At 46.8% G+C, this 22,558-nt stretch overlaps 1 protein-coding gene across 3 annotated transcripts; it reads left to right on the forward strand.

Annotated features, from left to right (window-relative positions):
* The first annotated feature begins 4,399 nt into the window (after positions 1 to 4,399).
* Positions 4,400 to 14,845, forward strand: UCMA (upper zone of growth plate and cartilage matrix associated). 3 transcript variants are annotated; one of them, XM_029955929.1, is made up of 5 exons: positions 4,400 to 4,454; positions 4,783 to 4,848; positions 4,938 to 5,033; positions 9,174 to 9,272; positions 14,684 to 14,845. In XM_029955929.1, exons 1-5 carry the CDS (start codon positions 4,400 to 4,402, stop codon positions 14,779 to 14,781), a joined length of 414 nt encoding a protein of 137 aa, XP_029811789.1. In that variant the 3' UTR covers positions 14,782 to 14,845. The 3 variants fall into 3 exon arrangements, with proteins under 3 accessions (XP_029811789.1, XP_029811790.1, XP_029811791.1); XM_029955930.1 differs by lacking the exon at positions 4,938 to 5,033; XM_029955931.1 differs by lacking the exons at positions 4,783 to 4,848; positions 4,938 to 5,033.
* The last annotated feature ends 7,713 nt before the right edge of the window (positions 14,846 to 22,558 follow it).

The following is a 22,558-nucleotide window of genomic DNA, read 5'->3' on the forward strand; positions in this document are numbered from 1 at the left end:
TGGATACTCTTCCCTGCTTTGTCAAAGATGAGTTGGCCATATGTTTGTGGATCCATTTCTGGGTTCTTTCTTCTGTTCCATTGACCTGAGAGTCTGTTTTTGTGCGAGTACCATACTGTCTTGATGATGACAGCTTTGTAATACAGCTTCAAGTCCGGGAGTGTGATGCCTCCAGCGTTGGTTTTCTTTTTCAAGATTGCTTTGGCTATTTGGGGTCTTTTCTGGTTCCATGCAAATGTTAGGATTGTTTGTTCTAGCTCTGTGAAGAACGCTGGTGTTATTTTGATAGGGATTGCAGCCACCTGAAGTTTTTAACTGCCCGTCAGAGTTGGAGCAGGGGGCCCACCAGGGCCAACGGTCTACTCTCCCGTACAGACTGGGGGGTATGGTTGATATCTCCTTTGATGTTCCCCTTCCCTTCCCTCCCCTCCACTCCCCTCCCTTCCCTTCCCTTCTCTCTTTTCTTCCTTCCTTCCCTTCCTTCCTTCTCTCTTTCTTTCCTTTCTTTCTTCCTGAGAGAGAGCATGCACATGTGAGGGTGTGAGCAGGTGAAGGACAGAGAGAGATGGAGAGTGAGAGGGAGAGACAGAGAATCTTAAGCAGGCTCCACGCCTAGCACAGAGCCTGGTGCAGGGCTCGACCTCATGACTGAGATCATGACCTGAGCTGAAACCAAGAGTTAGATGCCTAACTGACTGAGCCACCCAGGTACGCCAGTGTTTTCATTCCAAAAAGATGGCTCCCAGGCCCCTGAGAAAGACATTCCTGGATTATAAGACCAGCAAGAGACTGTGTATTATGTCATTGATCATGGTGATGGTTTAGTGTATTTACTAGGAGAGGGGGATTAGGCACGGAAAGGTCATATTATGATAATAGAGAAATGAGAAGAGGCCTGGACTTGACATTAGACCTGGTTTGAATCCCACAAGTGTTGGATACTTGATTTGTCCAATGATACGTCCTTTCTCCTGTGTTCTCCACCTCACGGAATGGGCTTGCCATCCAGCGCCCCCCAACCAGCAAACTAGAAACACACACCTCCCACCCTCTCATTGCCCTTAGCTGATTAGTCGAGTTCTACTGGTTCTTTTTTTTAAAAAGTTTGTTTGTTTAGAGAGAGAGAGAGAGAGAGAGAGAGAGAGAGAGAGAGAGCGTGCTCATGTGAGTTGGGGAGGGGCAGAGAGTCTCAAGTAGGCTCCATGCCCAGTTCAAGTTTTCTAAAGTAAATGCTTTAAGAAAAGGTCGGTTAGGGGCCTGTCATCAGGAAGAAACCTATCTAAACCTCAGTCAAGCTGAGACAAATGCTAAAGCCATCTTGGCTGCACACTAAGCAATCCATAAATGCACCACATAATTTGTTCCTGCTGCTTGAGAGCAGTCTTGAACCCAGGAATACATTAACTTGGAAATTTTGGGTCCCTGTGTGTGTACCTTCTTCTAAATTGCCCATTGAAATGAACTTACGTTTCCTTTTAATGCTCTCACCCAAGAGTATTTTCATTGATTAATTCAATAAACACTTATGAAGTACATATTCTGTGCTGGACCTCATTTTAGTAAAACAAGATGGAAACTTCTCTTCATCAAAGACACCTCATAGCACTAGAGGAGAAAGATGAGTAAATGAGCATGTAAAATATAATGTGAGATTTCCTCAGAGGTTAAATATGAAGGTACCATTTAAACTAACAATTCTGCTCCAAGGTATCTACCCAATAGAAATAAAAACGGATGTCCACACAAAACCATACACAAGAATGCTCATTATAGCATTACTATTTTAATAATTAAAAACAAAATTTTAAGTTTATTTATTTTGAGAGTGATAAGAATGTGAGTCAGGGAGAGGTAAGAGAGAGAGATGGAGAATCTCAAGCACGCCCCACAGGACAGAGCCCCACATTGGGCTTGAACCCATGAAACCGTGAGAGCATGACCTGAGCCAAAATCAAGAGTCGGACACTTAATCGCCCCATATCAGCCTTATTTATGACAGTCAAAAGGTAGAAACAACCCAAATGTCCATTAAGTGATGAAGGGATAAATAAAATATGGCATCTCTGTACAACAGAATATTATTCTGCAGCAGCAAGAAATGGAGTACTGATGTGTGCTAGAACATAACTGAACCTTGAACACAGTATCTAAAGGGAGAGAAGCCAGTCACGATGAGCCATACATTGTATGATTCCATTTAGATAGAATGCCCAGAACTGGGAAACCCATAGAGACAGAAAGCAGATTAGTGGTTGTCTAGGGCTTTGGGGGTTAGAGAAAATAGGGAATGAATAATGGATACGGGATTTCTTTTTCAGGTGATGAAAGTGTCCTAAAATTGATCATGGTGATGGTTTAGTGTATTTACTAGGAGAGGGGGATTAGGCACGGAAAGGTCATATTATGATAATAGAGAAATGAGAAGAGGCCTGGACTTGACATTAGACCTGGTTTGAATCCCACAAGTGTTGGATACTTGATTTGTCCAATGATACGTCCTTTCTCCTGTGTTCTCCACCTCACGGAATGGGCTTGCCATCCAGCGCCCCCCAACCAGCAAACTAGAAACACACACCTCCCACCCTCTCATTGCCCTTAGCTGATTAGTCGAGTTCTACTGGTTCTTTTTTTTAAAAAGTTTGTTTGTTTAGAGAGAGAGAGAGAGAGAGAGAGAGAGAGAGAGAGAGAGCGTGCTCATGTGAGTTGGGGAGGGGCAGAGAGTCTCAAGTAGGCTCCATGCCCAGTGCAGACCCTGGGATCATGAACTGAGCCAAAGTCAAGAGTCAGATGCTCTACTGACTGAGTCATCCAGGTCCCCCACTAATGATTCTTTCTTCAGTTTTTGAAATGCTCTGTGTTTTCCATTCCTGCTCCTCCTACATTTCGCTGACACCATGTCCCACCCACGGGACTACTGCAAAAGCCTACTCAAAGTCCTAGCTAGCCCTTTAATCTAATCCCTCCCACCCTCCACATCACCGAGAGGGTCGTATTCCTAAAAACAAAACAAACAAACCAAAAAACCCAAACACACACACAAAAAATCCCTCCTGTCACTTTGCTCAACATCATTCAATGGTTCATGATTGTGTCCTGATAGCAAACACATATCCAGTGATCCATGCATGCCTGGCACCACTCTAAGGACTTTGATGCACTAACTCCAATCTTCAGGCCAGTCAGCCTATGTGGCAGGAGAGAGGATTAGGCACGGAGAGGTCAAATGATTTGCCTGAGGCCATGCAGATGGCCAAGGGTGGGGTTGGAGTTGAATCCAGGGAGCCTGGTCAGGGTCTGTACTTACAGCCCACACAAAAGGCTGCTTCACAAAGATGGAGACCAAACTCCTTCTCTTGACCTTGGCCTTACCTAGCTCCAGCCCCCCACATGCTCCTGAGCTCTAGTATTATTGAACTGTCTGTGTTTCCTCAAAAGGGTCTCCCTTAGCCTTGTCATCCCAGGCATGGCCAAGAAGTTCACTGGTGAGACAATCGGGGGACACAACTCCCATCGGCGCCCTCATTCTCCCCATACCTTTGGGTACGTGTGGGCTGTGCTCTAGGCCTAGTGATGGTCGCCATTAAGAAAACTCTCAACAATGACCAAAGACAGAGTCGAGGATGGTTCATACTCAACGACCGTGTTAAGAACACATTTCCAGAGGGGCTGCATTCTGAGGGCTGCACAGCGCTGTGATCTGTTAGCATCCTCACTTCTAGGAACTCACTTCCTCCCCCACATGGGGTCTCCTTCTAAGCACCCATACTCCGCTGCAGGCTTTTCACGCACTGTGCGCTGCTCTCCCTCTGCAGTGAAAGGCTCACTGCCTCTCTTTCTCAAAGTTTTGCTTGACAGTGACCATCATCAGCTGGGCCAAGTGTCAAGGTGAGGCTTACTCCTAAAAGCCCACGGATGTCACCTGAGGGGTCTTCCAGGCTTTCTGGTCCCTCCTGGCCTAACATCTCAAAGTCTCCCCCTGAGGCCCTCTTCCCACCCCCTCTGCAGGCCTTAGCCTCCAGGACCAGAGCCTCCCTCTCCCCAGATGCCAGGAGTTCTTTGAAATCCTGAGTCTGGGGCTGGGCATCTAATAGCAACTCTTTGGGTGCAGATCTTGGAAAGTCCTCTTCAAAACTGTCTCAGTCGGGGCCCCGGTGACAGGCTCTGCTTCAGTGGAGGTTTGCAGGATGCCAAAATCATCTCCAGTGCTCCAGGAGGAGCAGCCAATGGAAGCTGCGGCTGAGACCCCTCCCACTCCCCCCCCAACGGGCACCTGGGTCTCCTGCCTCCTCCCTGCTGGCATGCCTGGCACAGAAGGAGGACCTGGCGGCTGGCTTCAGGGTCTGAAGAACCCTTTCCGTCTGCCTTGTGGTTCCCCAAAGGAGCCTCAGCCCATCCAAAGATGGCCTGGAGACAGCTGCTTCTCGCCTGTCTCTCGGCTGCTGTGCTCCTCACCAGTGAGTATGGGGAGTCTTCAGGATGCGCCGGCATTAGGTGAGGCTGCTCAGGTGACCCAGGTGGAAAGGGGGGTGTTTACTGTGCAGATAGGTGTGTCTGAGGTGTGTGTGTGTGTGTGTGTGTGTGTGCGTGCGTGCGTGCACGCGCAAAACACAATACAGCACAGAGAAAACAGCTTGCCTGCTGGCTTCCTGGGGAGGCTGCTCTGTGGCTGGTATGAGAGGGGCCCGGGACACCACACTGGGGCCTCGGGAGGACGGTCCCAGCCCAGCTCAGGGCGAAGGCTTCCCTTGGGGTGCCGCGGCCCTCATGCGTGCTCTCCCGCAGTGCTGCAGGAGGGCACTGGTGCCTCGGTGGGCAGCCAGCAGGGGGCAGGACAAGACGCCCAGGAAGGTGAGTGCAAGGGCTACCCAGGGGGGCAGGGCTACTGAGGAGCCCTGGTGAGCCCATGCTGGTTGTGACCAGCCTCTCTCGGGTTTCAGATGTGGAAAAGAAGATCTTCATGCGGGAATCAGATGCCTCGAATTTCCTCAAGAGGCGCGGCAAGCGGTCCTCAAAATCCCAAGACGAGGTCAACGGTAAGGAAACTGGAGGTCCGCCTTCTGCTTGCCCCTCCCGTTCTTTCTCTGCCAGTGGGCTGGGCTGTGGGGACAGCAAGGGACCCAGGAGGGCGCAAACTGGGCCATCGGGGATCAAAGTGACAGCAGCTCTGAATTAGAAATTACCCATGTCCTCGATTACAGGTCACGTCTTTGACTAAACCGTCAAGGTAAGAACAGAAGGGGCCAGTGCCACATCGAATGCTCTCAATGGATGTGAGATGCATCCCAATTTTGGAGAAGTTTAAAAAGTTAAGGAGAAATGTGTTCAAGAGGAAACACGGTCTCTCAGGCTGCGCTTTCTGGGCTATGAGACAGCGCCTCACATGTGAGAGCAACAGCAGCCCTTGGGACGAGGAGCTGGGGCTCTGGGTCTGGTGACAGCTGTGCTAAGTGGCCTTGGCCACTTCCTTCCCTCTAGGCCCAAGTTTCCTTCTTTATAAGGCTGGAAAATTGTGGTATTCCGCTGGCAGTGATTTCTTTTTCTTCCATTTAAAAAAATTTTTCGTATCCAGTGCATTTGAAAGTCTTTCGAGCTTGGAAGTGTGTCTTCCTCTCCGTCTGAAGTGGGTCTTGGTGTCCCCTGCCTGCCTGGCAGGGACCCTCATTTCCATGACTTGCTGACCCCTGAAGGCATTTGAGTTTTCTGCCCTTGAACTAGATTCTTCCAAGGATTCTGAGCTCCGTCTCCGAGTCTTTGGCTTGATTCATTCATTACTTGTGTGTGTGTCTGAATAAACTCTTTGTGTCCTTCGGCACACTCGGCAAGGTAACTTGCTCCGTAAAGAGAACAGGACTGTTTGCAAATAATGAAAATGCTTGGAGATGAAATTCTTACCCCCTTCCCCGCCCCAAGTAAGTATTAGCCACACTGGGAAAACCTCCAGGCCTCATACAGCTTGAGATTTAGAAGTTAACAAATGTCAAGAAACACTGAAAAGGCTGTGATGGATGGATGGATGGAGCCTGGGTAGTTCTTGGTGGAAATCAGAGAAGCAATCCCCCGGCAGATTTCCAGTGGGGAGCGGGTGTGAATTCAGGACAGGCGAATAATTTCCATCCTCATTAGCTGGTTCAGAACCGCGAGGGGCATGGTGAAGCCAGAGGTCCCTCACCTCAAACCTAAGTTCTGTGCATGGGTCGTAGGGGGCCCAGAACAGCCTGAAGACACAAGACGCACCAGAGCTCACCTGCTGTCACTCCCGTGCACGGGAGTCAGCCAATCATGTCTCAGGGGGGGTAAAAGGCACGTGACACTGATAGACTGGAATCCATGACACTGATAGACTGGAATCCGGAACCAGGAAAAAGGCATTTGACATTGCTAAGCTTCTGGGTAAAGATGCAGGTTCCCTTTAGCATGAGGAGGAACAAATCCGTTCCTGAGAAGGGACACACACGGTGTGCAGGATGCTTGGTGTCAACGTGGCATTTCGTTGGCCATTGTTAAGTGACAGTTCCCATTTGTGGCAGCTCCAAAAACACAATTTTGGGAGATGACTTTTTTTTTTTTAAAGTACATAGGATTGGCAAATGTTTCTTCAGGAATTGGTGATGAGTCCTTAAGGCCTTGCTTCCTAGACTCCAAACCCCTTCCCTCCCATCCTCAGTGGCTTTCCGGTACCCGGAGCAACACTGGGGCTCATGGTGGGTCATGAGGAAGATGGCGCCATGACAGGTGTGTTCTGGGCCGAGGGATGGAGTACGGGCGCCTGGGGCTCTGGCTCGTCCCAACCTGCACCCCAACCGTGTGACTCTGATTGGGTCACTGCACCTCTCTGAGCCTCAATTCCCTCCTAAGAACTGTGTGAATGTGGGGCAAGGGTGGGTGGGGGGAGGTGTGGGAAAGGAAATTCCTTCCACCAGACTCAAGAGTCCCACCACTATGTGGGTAAAGGCACAAGTGTGGGAAAAACATGGCCTTTACCCAAGGAATCTGCCTGGAGAATAAGGTACAGTTAACTCAATTTTTAATCTGAGTTAAATAACCATAATATATATAACATAAAATAATATAATATAATAAATATAAGTGTAATATAAACAATTAGTATTTAACTGATTATTGTAAACGCCATGCTTTTAAAGATTTCAGGTGGTTTACGGTATTATTTCTCAAAGAAATACTTGATTGTTTGCCCTAATACCACTGTAACATGGGGGGTGGGGAGGGCAGGAAACCAACGGCTCCTTAGTTTCTCTGCTCCCATCATCACTGTCCCCAGACTCCCTCTTGTACAGCAGGCTGGTGGGAAGACAGCACGTGAGTCTCCCCTCTGATGTGATTATACGGGGGGTGTGAGGGGCCCTTCAGGGTCCTGTTCTTCCTACACCAGACGCGGCCTTCCTGATGCTGTGGATTTGTCCAGCTGAAGCCCAATTAAAAATTTTCTTTAATGTTGATTGATTTTTGAGAGAGAGAGACACAGAGTGTGAGCAGGGGAGGGACAGAGAGAGAGGGAGACAGAATCTGAAGCAGGCTCCAGGCTCTGAGCTGTTGCACAGAGCCTGACGTGGGGCTTGTTCACAAACCGCGAGATCATGACCTTAGCCCAGGTTGGACGTTCAACAGACTGAGCCACACGGGCACCCTAAGTTGAAGCCCAGTTAAAAGAAATATCTTGATACGAAGAGAGATCTTACTTCCTCCAGACAACCAGAGCCCTCACACCAAACAGGTCAAGATTCAAGGGTAGAAGTGGATGAACTTGGAAACTATTTTACACCTGCAAATCTACAATCTAGAATGGTTTTTGTCAGGCTAAATTAAAGTGTGAAGTGTGGTGAGGTGGGATCTGCTAGTTCAGGTGGGGATTCCCACTAGGGCTCAAGGCGCTGCTGGTGTGGCAGCAACACAGAGGTGTACCTCCAACTGTACACCTGTTCTACATGTAGAACCAAGAGTTCTCATAGAAAAGTTCACTGCCAACTTGACTAGAATGCATCACCTTACAAAAGAAGCGGTATGTGCAGCTGGTGTTCTCATCTTCAGGAAGCTTATCACCGAATATCCTATTCCAGTTATCTACTGCTGTGTAACCATGGATTCCTGAATTTAGCAGCCTAAAAACCACATCTATTGTTCCTAGTTGCTGGGGCCAACCGTCCAGATAGGCCTTAGCTGGGGGCCTCAGGCTGAGAATCCCTCCCAGGCACCCTGGAGTGGGCCTCTCCTTAAGACCACTTACAACATGGCAGCTGGCTTCCAGGAGAGCAAAAGAGGCCCAAGAAGGAAGCCACATTCCATCATGGTCTGTCACCTCTTGCTCATTAGAAGGCCATCCCACACGATGGCAGGGGAGGGGGGGGTGACTGCCTATGGGAATGGAGGGCAAGAATCATCTCAGATTTCCCAACTCATGCCATGATTGTGCCCTCTATGCACTTCTATCACAGCAACCATAATGGTAGGCATGGCTTTTTAATTTTTAAAACGTATTATTCATTTTTGAGAGAGAGACCAAGAGACAACATGAGCAGGGGAAGGACAGAGATTTCAAAGCAGGCTCCATGCTGTTAGTGAAGAACGCAAAATGGGGTTCGAACTCAAAAAACGTGAGATCAAGACCCGAGCCGTCGCCGAATGCTGAACGGACTGAGCTACCTCGGCGCCCCTGGGCATGACTACTTATTTCTTTCTCCTTATCTTTACTACAGGCCCCTAAAGTAGAGGGACACAATCTTTCTTACTTGGCCTTTTAATCTGTGTGCCTAGCACATATTTTGGCTGTGACAGTTGCTCAAAAACATTGAGTGGACTTGAAGGTATGAATGTGACATTGACTTTAAGTTGACGACTCTCTCTGAATTCCCTTCTGATCACAGGATTCCTAGTTTCTAACTGGCCCAGAAGACTTGGATGCACCATTAATTTTGAGTGAAGTTAAATTGCTTTTCTCATTTGCAAAATGGGGTGGCTGGAGTGGGGGGGAGTTCCTGAGTCCCTCAGGTTTCAAAGTTTGCACCAGGAGAAAACCATCTTAGCCACGCCTCCATCCTTCCCCCTCTGAAACAACTCCTCCCAGCTGTTACGTTTCTCAGGCAAAACGGTCGGTGTTCCCCTAAATGCGTGTGGCTGCCCCATTCTTGGAGGCAACTCTTGCCGTTTTCCGTTCCCAGCGGAGAACAAGCAGAAGCTGCGGGCCGACGAGTTGCGGAGAGAGTACTACGAGGAACAGAGGAACGAGTTTGAGAACTTCGTGGAGGAGCAAAACGACGGTAAGAGCTCTCCAGCCAGGGTCGTCGGGGAAGTGGGCCTTCACGGGGAAAATCAAAAGTGACCTCCATGTCTCCCTCAATTTTATTTTATTTATTAAAATTTTTTTTAATGTTTTATTTATTTTTAATACAGAGACAGAGCATGAGAGGGGGAGGGGCAGAGAGAGGAGACACAGAACTGGAAGCAGGCTCCAGGCTCTGAGCTAGCTCTTAGCACAGAGCCTGACGTGGCGCTCAAACCCACGAACGTGAGATCTGACCTGAGCCGAAGCCGGAGGCTTAACCGACTGAGCCACCCAGGCGCCCCTATTTTATTTTTTTAATGCTAATTTATTTTATTTTGAGACAGAGTGCATGAGCAGGGGAAGGGCATAGAGAGAGGAAGAGAGAATCCCAAGCAGGCTCTGTGCCCTCAGCAAAGAGCGAGACCCAGGGCTCAATCTCATGAACCATGAGATCATGACCTGAGCTGAATCCAAGGTCAGATGCTGTACTGACCGAGCTGCTCAGGCACCCCGCCCCTAAATCTTAATCAGAGGAGGGAGGGCAGAGAGGCTCTTTCAGTTCACATCTATGGGAGTCTTGAAGGAAGTCACGGAAATGGCCACAGACCTTGAGAAGGCGAGGAACAGGACAACATGTAGGTTTCCACTGACGCAGGGAATTTTTGGCCGATTGTATTTTCTCCTCCTATGTGGGGATCACCATGTTCTCTTAGCGCCTCTACTAGGAGCTTAGCTCTGGTACAAGTGGGCTGTACTTTTTAAGTACCTTAGATTCACATCAGTATAACACTTCTAGGTAGGAACTATTCATTCTGGAAAACCAAGGCCTTCACTTACCTATTCACTCTAACCAGCATTTTGACAGCTGTAAGCAAACCAGGAAACCTGGCCCCAGAAAGCAATCACCCATCGTGCTGGACACCATACATATTTTGTGTTCGGCTTGTGTCCTTATGCAATTGCTGTTCATGACTTTTCTAAGCCTGGGCTTTTGCCTCAGTCTCTTACCAGGCAATTGGTGTACTTTACTCCCTCCAGTAGCCCCTCGGCAGACAGGACTCATGCCTCCCTCAGGAAATGCTGATTTCATCAAGGCCTCCGTGGAGGCAGCTGGGTATGGGCACGGGCAGACAGGAGTTCTGTCGTTAAATCAGTCTCCCATGGGGTGGGCTTTGACTTTGCATCTATTAAGTGTCCTCAAGTGGTACTTGGGGCAAAAATGTGTAGGAACACTTAATAGGGCTGAGACTAGCTGGCCAGTGTGTGTACTTATGTTTACTTCGGTTTGGGTCTTTCCCCAAACTTGAAAATGGAAATGCTCCTGAGCTGGGACATAGGCCCCAGGCTAGAGGACCTTTGCTAGACAGTCAGTGATCTCAGCTCTGAAGTCTGGGCCTCCTGGCTTGTGTGCTCATGTGGATTTGGGAGGTTAACACCCTCTTCATGGCATCTCTTAGGAAAAGGACACAGTTACCAGGTACCTAAGGGCTGCAGGCCCTGCTCACTGCTGTGCAGGTGGCCTGAGGTACTGGCCTTGGGTCTTGCCAAAGCAAGCTTTCCTAGCACATCAGGAACAAATTCAGGCTATCTTGACTCAGTGCCAAATATTTCTGTTGGGTATGTGTTTACCTTGGTGAACAGTTTGGGGAGAGGTATTTAAAACATGAGCATGTGGCCTGCAAAAAAACCCTTTTTTAAAGCACTTTATTTTGTACTTTTTTAATGTTTCAGGTCCAAATCCCTCCCATATGGGTGGAGAACACTCACTGTGCTCCCTTTCACGATGAATTAGCATGAGGGGCCAGGTACTCCGGGGATGACAAATCCTCTATTAAAGGGCCCTCAGGCCTACGGGAACTGGAGTGACGGAGCTGTGGTCACTGGTGGAGCACCTGCTCTGTCCGGCGTGGCTCCGAACCATTCAACCCTTACAACCAGCCTGTCAGATCTTAACAATTTGTTTTTTAGTTTCAAACACTCAGGCTCAGCAAGAATCCCCAAATATCTAAGGTGCCATAGCTAGTCAGGGATCTGAACCAAGGTGCATCTGCTAGCAAAGTAACGTTCTTATAAATGAAGGATGACCACATGCAGAGAGGTCTTGGGGACCCTCTTCAATCCAGGAACTGGCCCATGTGGATGGAAGCAGTGAGGAGAGAAGAGAGCACCTGCCCCCCGGCCCCGGGGAGGTCTTCTCAGAGCTTGATAGAGGAAGGAGGCAAAGAGGTGAAGTGGGCCCAGCCTGCTTGAGGGTGAGTGTGTGAGGTCGCAGGAAGTGAATCTCATTTCAATTTTCCTCCTCCTCCCCTGCCTCTGCCCCAGAGCACCAGGCGCTGCATGGGCACCGGGCTGGTGAAACCTCTGCCTGGGGGTGGCGCTCCAAGCCCTTGTGAGGCCCCCCGCACTCTCGTCGGGTAGGACCTTGGTTTCTCCGTTGGCTACCTTGATCTGACAGTGGCACCTGTCCTCAGAATAACTGCTAGCTGAGGTTCACCCTCCACACCTTAAAAGCAAATCCTGAGGGACTATCATGGGTAAAGGACTCGTATTTCCAAAGGAGGAAGTTTAGGCAGGTGGCTGGAGAGAGATTTGTGGACCAGAGTGACCTTCCTGAGAGCCTGAGAACCCCATCTCCAAGGCCCATCAGCCCATCTGGGACACTGGACCCGTTCCGTTGTGGCACCCGGTCGCACGTCTACTCAAACCCACCAGCTTTACAAGGCAAACATGCCTCTGAGTTCTGCCCCGAAAGTGCCAGGACAAGCAGTGTGCTGAGCCCTACTTGTGCAGTCTGTGTGGCAGCAGCTATCTGCTCCTACTTAAAGCCAGAAGGTGGGGGCAGGCCCCTGACACCTGGCTGGGCTGCAGATGCTCAGGCACAAGTGGTTCCCTGCACAGAAGCCACACTGCTCGGGCCTTCGGGCCTTTACCAGAGAGGACTTTCTTCAGCTAAGTGAAAGGGCGTGAGAAGCGTTGGCACAACCTGGAGAAAAAAACTTCTATGTCAAAATCACGCTTTCAAGGTTGGCAGAGTGGCCTGAGAAAGAGCTGAAGGGCTGAAGACCAACACCCTGAAGCTCTAGCCTGGGCCTGACTCTGAGCTCCGGGTGGTCCTGGGGTCCGACAAGCCCGAAGGGGGATCTCAGCATCAAGAGCAGCAACCGACTCCACGCTCACACAGGAAGTAAGCGTGCCTGGCAGCCATGACTCCCAATACCCAGTGGTGGCAAGGGGCCTTCCTGTTGAGGGCATCCGGCTTTTGTGGTTGCTAAGGGCCGCTGGGACACCCATTTTCTCTGCACCCTGAAGTCACCAGCTATCCTGCTAGCCCAATGCTCCGGAGAATGGGGTTCACAAAGTCTGGTTTCACAGGTGTTTTGGTGATGAAGCGCACATCTGAGAAAACACAGGCAAGGACGACTTTTGGGGTTCTGAATCCTTGATACTATCTTCTCCCGTTAGAACCTCCCATCCTCCTAATGTTCCCCACGAATACTGAGAGTGCCATAACATACATAAAATTTGCCATCGTAACCATTTTTAAGTGTACAATTCAATGGCACTTAGGTTCACGCTGTTGTGTTACCATGACCACTATGTACTTCTAGAATCCTTTTATCAAGTCAGAGAGAAACTCTGCACCCATTATGCAAGTAATTCCCCTTTCCCCAGTTTCTGGTGACCTCTCCCAGGTTCCGGTATCTACAAAATCTTTTTAGGTATTTTACATAAGTGGAATCGCTACCAGCATATTTCACTGAATGTGCTTCAAGGTTCACTCATGTCATGGCCTGTGATGAAGAACTTCACTCCTTGTCATGACTGAATACACACATATGTACGTGTGTATAACTTTTTGCTTATCTATTCATTTGTTCCTGCTTTCACTTCCTTTAGGTATATACCGAGGAGTGGAATCGCTATGTGGTGGTGTCTCACAGGTGCTTTTTTACACAGTGGAGGAGTTGTGAAATATGCTTGTGCTTTAATGGTACCTAATGACAGGCAGTACAGACTTGGCATTACCTAATTCTACACCTGAACAAAGGTGTTACTCAGAAACATGTCGTATAGAAGACAGCAAAATCAAGACTTTCTTAATCATGAAACAAGATCTTCTCACTCATTAAAAAGTCCCTTCTGTTCTTTTTATTTTTAAAGTTTATTTCTTTATATTTGAGAGAGAGAGTGCGCGCGCGCACAAGCAGGGGAGGGGCAGAGAGAGAGGGAGACACAGGATTGGAAGCAGGTTCCAGGCTCTAAGCTGACAGCTCAGAGCCTGACACAGAGCTTGAACTCAGGAAACATGAGATCATGTCCTGAGCCAAAGTCAGACACTTAACTGACTGAGCCACCTAGGCACCCCTTTTAAAGTGTTTTTCTTAGCCTTTTACTTTGAAATTTTTCACACATATGGAAAAATATATAGTTCAATGAATCCCCATGTAATCATTATCCAGAATTAATGATTATCAAATTTCCCCACACTTTGCTTCATTCATGCCCTTTCCTGGTTCGTTTTTAAAACATAATTTTAGGGGCACCTGGGTGGCTCAGTCTGTTAAGTGTCCGATTCTTGATCTTGGCTCAGGTCATGACCTTATGGTTTCGTGAGTTCAAGCCCCACATCGGGCTCTGTGCTGATAGTGTAGAGCCTGCCTAGGATTCTGTCTCCCATTCTGTCCACCCCTCCTCTGCTTGCTATCTCTCTCTCAAAGTAAATAAGCTTAAAAAAGTAAAATTTTTAAAAATACCTAATTTTTAAAGCCTGAGGAAAAAGTTTCTCATAATACTACTGCTTGAAGTTGACAGTCATTTTCTTCCATGATTTTTTTTTTACCATAATACCCATCACGTCGTTTCATTACTGTTATCTTTGTACTTTGCTTCTTAGTTATTACTTTTTTTTAATGTTTATTCAGTTTTGAGGCAGAGATAGACGAGTGAGCAGGGGTGGGGCAGAGAGACGCTGACGCGGAATCTGAAGCTCTGCCAGCACAGAGCCTGACGCGGAGCTCAAACTCACGGACGGCGAGACCATGACATGAGCTGCAGTTGGACGCGTAACCAACTGAACCACCCAGGCGCCCCGGTTGCTACTTCTGTGAACCAGTTTCTGGTGCAGGCTGTTCCCCCTTGGTGATTATGCAGGGGAAGGAGCAGTGAGCCCGGACACAGACCCAGCTCCTTCACCTGCCTGGGCGTGGCTCTCACCCCTGCCAATGAGGCTTTTGGACCCACTGTTCGTCATGCCTTTCACTTCAGGCCTTCTGTTACCAATGCCCAGGCTCAGTTTGTTCATGTCGCCACAGGGTAGGCTGTTTGGGCTGATGGCTGCCAAAAGCCTGGTGTCTCTCTGCAGGTCAGCGTACTCTCCGTACTAATGACTTTACCCCTGCTTCCCAGAACAGGAAGAAAGGAGCCGGGAAGCTATTGAGCAATGGCGCCAGTGGCATTACGATGGCCTGTACCCATCGTATCTCTATAACCGCCACCACCTCTGACCTCATCTTGACCGGACCAGGAAGACGGAGCCTGAAACTCACAAACCTACCGCACGTGTCCGAACAACGCTTCCAAACCAAGAGGCCCTTTCAAAGGGTCTCACCTGGGGGCCTGCTGTGGTCAACACATGTGCCTTTTGTTCTGATGGATTAAGATGCCCTAGCATTTGCTTCTTTGCAGATGGTTTCCTGAGGCAAGTCACACCTGTGGGCCTCCTAGCACCAAACCTACAGTGACTTCCCCTTACTTAGCCATTGTCCCCTCAGTCAAGACTCCTTTCCTGTAGAACAATGAAAAAGATAGCAATAAGAGAAAAGAAAACATGCTCGCTTGTGGCTTAGAAATAAAATTGCTGAGTCAACATTTTATGTCTTCTGAAAACTCACACGGAGCCGCGGCAACTCCCGAGTGACACCTGCCCCTCTCATGGACTTGGGGATTTTGAAAGTCTGAACTCCAGGAGTGCTGCTCACTAGTTTCTCTGTCTCAGCAGTCATGCAAATGCAAGAGATGCTAATACAACCATTTAGGTCAGACCCTTCTCTGGGACTGTTACCGAACCCAGGGGCTTCTTCGGGTCTCTGAAAAGACTCAGGGTTCAAAGTGCATCCATCAGAAGCCAGGCTTACATACAGGAAGGCTGGCTGTGGCCAAAACTATAAAGCAGCTGAGATTTAGCGCTAGGGTCACCTCACTGCTCTGCCTCATGCCTGTGTTAGTTCAGGGCTGCCGTAACAATGCATAACTGGGTGGCTTGAAACGGTAAGAATTCTTTCTCTTGCAGGTGTGGAGGTTAGAGGTCCCAACTCAAGGTGTCTGCAGAGCCGTGTTCCCTCCCTCTCTTTAGGGAAGGGTCCTGCCTTGCCTGCTGCAGCTTCTAGTGGTTCCAGGGCCTCACTGGCTTGTGGCTGTGTCACTCCAAACTCCCTGCCTGTAGTCACGGGGCCCTTTCTCTTCTTGATATAACTTAAAAAAAAAAAAAAGTTTATTTTGAAAGTGAACACGGGAGAGGGGACGGGGAGAGAATCCTAAGCAGGCTCTGCACTGTCAGGGTGACCCCGATGTGGGGCTTGAACTCACGAACCATGAGATCCTGACCTGAGCCAACATCAAGAGTTGTATGCTTAACCGACTGAGTTCCAGGCACCTCTTAAGTTTTTTTTTTTAAGTAAACTCTAACTCAATGTGGGGCTCGAACTCATAACTGCAAGATCAAGAGTCACAAGCTCCATCTTCTTCTTAGGACACCAGGCACACAATTTAGCCCCAGGCTGTACCCTCTCTTCTCCCCCCAACCACTCCACTTCCTGCCCTGGACTCGGCATCTACCCCACTTTGTCCTTGCTTCCAACCACCGTCAGGAATCCCACACTAAGAACGCAGACCCACCCAGAACTGCAGCACGCAGTGGTGTCACAGCAGATTAGCAGATACAGAGGACAGCTGTCCCCACCCCTGAGCCCTCTGCTCTCCCAGAGACATGGGTCCCTGGCCCGCTAGTGGAGCCTGATTCTGGGGACCCCAGGGCAGCACAGGGGGACTTTGTTTAAGGAAAAGCTGCTCAATGGTGGCACAACACACCACGAGAGGCGGGATGAGATCAGAACATTTTGTAATGAACACATATATTTTTAAGTAATCTTACAAAAGACAGATAAAATCTAGTGATTAAGAAATTAGGCATTTTGCAAATCACCTCACCTATCAGCCCAGTCAGTTGTGTGTTTGTACATCCAGTTGTGCAACAGAGAGAAAGCTAACCACTGCTGTCGACCTGAGCCAGGAAACTGGAACCACATTTTGGCTCCTACTGGTAACGACACACATGCCCTCCCAGCAACCAGATGGACAGCGGGTGACAGACTCTCAGCTGTGCCTGCAGAAAAGAATGCTGGCTCATACCGGGGTGAAAAACCAGCAATGGTCTGGGCGAGTGGTGGGCTTGAAGGAAGAAAGCAGCTGGTCTCCGTCTCTTCAGTGGCTGTGCTTGGCGCGTTGGCTCTAGATAAAGCAGTGGCGGAAATCCGAACTCTATTACCCTGTTTTACCGCATCCGCAACAAGGGCTCAGTGATGCCTCGGCGATTTCAGATTCCACCCAGAATGCTTTCGTTAGAAGCCAATCTCACCCATTCTTGCTGGGCAGGGAGTAACCTGCCAAACGTAACATGAGCGGGAATCTGGGCAGCCACATTTACTGGGAAATTAGTAATGGAGCGATCTGCATTTTTTGAGACTGGCCTTGTCAAAAGTGTGGCCTTTTGGACACTTTTATTTTGTTTTTTTAATGTTTATTTTTGAGAGAGAGAGAGAGAGAGAACGTGAACAGGGGAGGAGCAGAGAGAGAGGGAGACACAGAATCTGAAGCAGGCTCCAGGCTCCAAGCTGTCAGCACAGTCTGATGCGGGGCTCGAACCCATGAACCACGAGATCATGAGAGCCAAAGTCGGAGGCTTAACCAACTAAGCCACCCAGGTGTCCCAATAAAATTCATTTTTGACCAATGATGCCCACTTTATTTGTTAAGCTTATTTTTCTACCACTAAAAAAATCTGTATAGTTAGAATTAATAAGTTTTCACAAAGTTGAGGCACTTGGGTGGCTCAGTCAGTTAAGTGTCCGACTTTGGCTCAGGTCATGATCCCGTGGTTTGTGGGTTCAAGCCCTGCATCGGGCTCCACAGTCACCCTGGGATTGTCTCTCTCTCTCTCTGTCCCTCCCCTACTTGTGCTCTCTCTTTCAAAGTAAGTAAGCTTTAAAAAAAAAAGTTTTCACAAAGCTTTTTTAAAGAGAGAGCTTTGTAAGGGAATGATAATGTTTGAGGAGATGTGCCTGCAAAGAACATTCACTTATTATGTAAAACAAAGGGGCAAGTATTTTTTCACACAATTTCTCATTAATTTAGACCAGTAGTAACGAGTCTCAAGAAATACTCTAGTGAGTCTGAATTATTAGGGAGGAGGCCCCCAAATGTAAAACTTTCCTAAATAAAACCTGCAACCTTATTAACGTAAGGCAGTGAGGTCAGGGTGCACTGGCTTAGCATTTTATTAGCTTGTGTTTGGTTGCCTGTCACACAGCCAGCACCAAATCATGGTACCAAGGGGCAAGAAGTTCTCTATTTTGTAAGATAACCCAAATATACCCTCAGATTGGTATCCTGAAATCACTGTTCAAGGGGGAAAAAAAGTTTATTCCTTTAGTAAGTCATTGAAGACACTCTTCCTGTCCCTTACACTCAAGGTGCTTGAACGAACATGGTCAGCCTCCCCTGAATTTTCTTTTGGCGTGACAGTTAATGATGTTAAGATAAAGCACATCACAACCTAAAAATGTACTCAACTGATAACCACGGAAGGTCTGAGAAGACAAACACTATTATTCATAGATCTTGTCCAACCTTACTCAGAATATGTCCTTGATATAGATTGAGAACAAAAAACACAATCAGTCATAGGTAGGAATTGAAGAGTTAAAACTTCTCAGGCAACATGATCCAACACAGAAAATCCTAAGGACTCTACAAAAAAGTTGTTAGTTTAGCACGGTCCCAGGATACAAGGCCAACTGACAAAAATGCAGTGCATTTCTATATACTAGCAAGTAATAAGTGGGAATTACAATGCAAAAAGTAGCCCTTACAATATCATCAAAACTGTAAGACGTTTACAAGTAAACATGAAAGAATACATACATGATCTGTACACTAAAACTATGTACAGTGTAAACTTTCCTTTCTGTAATCCAAGTGCCTGACTTAAACCTAAAGGAGACACCCAGTTCAAAGACACCATCTCAGAAAAGCACAGTGCCAGCTTCATCAGTAGATTCAAGAGCCGGGCCACCTCCCCCAGGACAGTCCTTTGTTTTAGAGAATCTGGTTTATTTATGTAACAGACCACTTGGATTTTCCCTCCGAGTACTTTATGTTTTAAATTCACCAGTGAAGTGTGAGCCTAGGGAATCACAGGCCCCCACTCGTGACCTCAGTGGAAGAGGAGCCCCTGGCCCACATACACTCCTTCGACCTGAGACCTGGCTGTTCGGTCCCAGGGGTGCTGTGTAATTTCCAGGTCTTGTAATAAACAAAGTTTCACGTTTTCAAAGGTTACTGATGGTCACTGCTGAAGGGCATCTTGGAATCATAATAGGAATCACAACGGCCAGTCTAACCAAAACACTTGTTACTCAAAGGCTGAGGAGGACACCATCACTATTAAACATTGCTGAGAAAAGGATTTAAATAAATGGAAAGATGTATTATGTTCACATAAAGTCTTGAGATGTCCATCCCTCCAAATCAATCCACAGACTAAATAGTCATAATACCAATCCCAGCAAAAGTTTTCTGAGGAGAAATCAACAAGCTGCTTCTAAAATCTACACGGAAACGCAAAGGACCTAGAACACTCAAAACAAATTTAAAAAACAAAGCTGAAGGACTAACACTCTCTGATTCCAAGAGTTGCTAGAGTTCTAGTGATTGAGATGCCGTGTACAGGCACAAGGATTGACATACATTGTAAGGATATGTCATTCCTGTACCACAGCAGCACAACGGACCCCCAAATATACAGCAAACACATTTTCCACAAAGAAGGTAAGAGAATCTAATGGGGGAAATGACAGTCTTCTCACTGAATGATGCTGTGACAACTCAGCGGTGCTATACCAACCCTTATATCTTACAGCTTATACGGCGATTCACTGGAAATAGATCACTGATGAAAAAGAAAAAGTTAAACTATATAAAATATTCTGTAAGAACATCTTTGTGAGTTTCAGGCAGGCAAAAATTTCTTAGAAGATAAAATGCATGAACCAAAAGGGACTCAACTGTTACAATGGACTTAAAAAAAAAAAAAAAAGGAAATCTACTCTTTGAAAGACACTGGTAAAAAAAAAAAGTGAGAAGGTAAGCCACAAACTGGGAGTAAATATTCATCATCCATCTGTCTACAAAACACCTGTGTTGAGAGTACAAGAAGAAGTCTTACTCAACTCAATAAACAAACAAACGCTTCACCAAAGAGGATACAGGAATGGCCAACAGCCTATGAAAAGATGTCCAATATAAAGTCTTGAGGAAAATGCAAATTACAACTGCAGCAATACCACCAAACACATATTAGAATGGTTCAGTTAAGAACACTGACAGTATCAAATACTGATGACAATGTGAAGCAAATGGAATTCTCATACTTTATTCATGGGTGTGTAAAACAGTACAACGCCTTTAGAAAATAAATAGTTTAGCAGTTTCTTATAAAGCTAAAGATACATTTACCATTTGACCCAAATATCCCATTCCTAGTTATTTACCTGAGAAACAAATATATGTATCCACAGAGAGACTTCTACCTGAATATTAGTAGAGGGTTTATTCATAATAGCCCTAAATTGGAAATAATCCAGCTCAGATGTCCATCAACAGGTAGATAAATAATTTGTGGGGCATATCCATAGAGCAAGATACTCAACAATAAAAAAAAAAAGACAAAAAAACATTGAACTGATACAGGCAACAACGTGGATGCAATTCAAAATATGCCAAGTGAAGGAAGCCAGATCAAGAGTGTATCCTGCATGATTCTATTTATGTGACACTCTAAGAAAGACAGGTCAAAATTACAGTGACAGAAAACAGATGGGAGTGTGCAGAGAGCGGTATACATGTGTGGATGCCAGGGAAATGGCACAAGCCGATGATGGGATACAAATTTCCCACCTCTTGCTTGTGGTGCTTACCTGGGTGTATATGGTCATCAAAACTGATTGAATCATACAGTTAAAAATGTGTGCCTTTTTCTGTGTGAAATTTAGACATTAATAAAGTTAAGAAAAATACCAACATGTGCTTGCTTCAGAAACTGGAAGGAAAAATACCAATACCAAAGACTTCTCTAGGGGTGCCTGGGTGGCTCAGTCGGTTAAGCATCCAGCTACTGCTCAGGTCTTGATCTCACAGTTCGTGGGTTCAAGCCCCACGTCGGGCTCTGTACTAACAGCTAGCTCAGAGCCTGGGCCTGCTTCAGATTCTGTATCTCCTTCTCTCTCTGACCCTCCCCTGCTCACACTGTCTCTGTCTCTCAAAAAAAAAAAATAAATAAATAAGAAAACATAAAAACAAATAAATAAAAACATTTAAAAACAAAAAACAAAAAAACCCCAAAGACTTCTCTAAGTCTTTGCTCAGGCCACATTACTACAGACTTGGTTCCAAACTGACTTTTAACTCATATTTTCTTTTCTTAATTTTTTTTTCTAATGTGGGGCTCGAACCCACAAACCACGAGATCATGACCTGAGCCAAAGCTGGACACTCAATGGACTGAGCCACCCAGGTGCCCCTCAACTCATATTTTCAAATCACTTAATCAATTCCCTAATCTACAAAGTGGGAATACTCCCAATCTGGGAAAAATTATACAGTTGCTTATTATTTGTGGACTCGCCTAATTGCTAAAATGTATTAGTAACTCTAAAGTCAATACTTGTGGTGTCTTTTTGGTCACTTCTGGACATGTGCAGAGCAATGAAATATAGGAGCTGCCCAACGCACACATTCCCAGCTGGGCTCAAACAATGGGACATTCTTGCTTGTTGCAGCAAATTCCTTTTGGTGCCATGTTTGTCACACTTTTTGTGCTTTCTGTTGGTGACTTGCTGTTTAGAATGGCCCAAAGTGTAAGGCTGAAGTGCTGTGGCATCTGGAGAAGACACGTGTGCTAAGACAACTCCACATACTCGTGAATTTCGGCGCTGCTGGCTGGGGTGCCATGTTGATGTGTCAACAACACATATTAAACACAGTGTCTTCAAACAGGAGCACACGTAAGACAAGGTTATGTACTGATCCGCTGATGAAGATCTAACCAGAGACTCTCAGAAACCCACCCCATATTCTGCCTAGGAACAGCGATCCAGCATGTGGTAAATCAGTTAGTGAAGACTTCAGAAAAAATAATTATTACTGTAAGTAACAAAAATAAACTACAAATATAATGAGTTCTTTTTGCCCTTTTTGGGTGAAATGGCTTTGAGTTTTTACTACCTTGATTAACATCACTGGCTTTTCTCCCGAATGTCTGTCAGTTTAGGACAATGGTCTTGCCTGTGCAGGGCACAGTAAGGCTCTTTCTCATTTTGATCCAGAGTCTGGCTGTGTGGCTATATGGCAAATACAGAATTTCGGTTAATAAACAATTTAAAAAAAATATTTATTTTTGAGACAGAGAGAGACAGAGTGTGAGTGGGGAAGGAGCAGAGAGAGGAGACACAGAATCTGAAGCAGGCTCCAGGCTCTGAGCTGTCAGCACAGAGCCCAACGCGGGGCTCAAATTCCTAAACCATGAGATCATGACTTGGGCCGAAGCCAGATGCCCACTGGCCGAACCACCCAGGTGCCCAGAATTTCAATTTTTGAACCATCCATCTTTGAGAGCTATATTGTTTCCGAATCTCTACTCACGGGATCAAACATGTCTATTTTACTTGTAGAGAAGAATTCCAATGGACTGTTATGAGGGACACACTTAGGCAAACAGAATTCCCCTCCTGAACTTAAAAATCAACGTTATCAGACACATTTAATCTGCTATAAACATCAAACTTCACTTGTATCATCATCGACTTCTTTTTAAATGTTTATTTTTGAGAGAGAGAGAGACAGAGCACAAGTGGGGGAGGGGCAGAGAGGGAGACACAGAATCCAAAACAGGCTCCAGGCTCTGAGCTGTCAGCACAGAGCCCGACAATGGAGCTCGAACTCACAAAC

Source organism: Suricata suricatta, chromosome 10 (genome assembly GCF_006229205.1).
Source record: "Suricata suricatta isolate VVHF042 chromosome 10, meerkat_22Aug2017_6uvM2_HiC, whole genome shotgun sequence".
NCBI classification, from domain to species: Eukaryota; Metazoa; Chordata; class Mammalia; order Carnivora; family Herpestidae; genus Suricata; species Suricata suricatta.

Excerpts from the sequence above, each read along its gene's own strand:
- UCMA (XM_029955929.1), top strand. The coding sequence starts at position 4,400 with ATGGCCTGGAGACAGCTGCTTCTCGCCTGTCTCTCGGCTGCTGTGCTC. Across the intron at positions 4,849-4,937 it reads AGGACAAGACGCCCAGGAAG|ATGTGGAAAAGAAGATCTTC; the intron begins GTGAGTGCAAGG and ends CTCGGGTTTCAG. Across the intron at positions 5,034-9,173 it reads ATCCCAAGACGAGGTCAACG|CGGAGAACAAGCAGAAGCTG; the intron begins GTAAGGAAACTG and ends TTCCGTTCCCAG.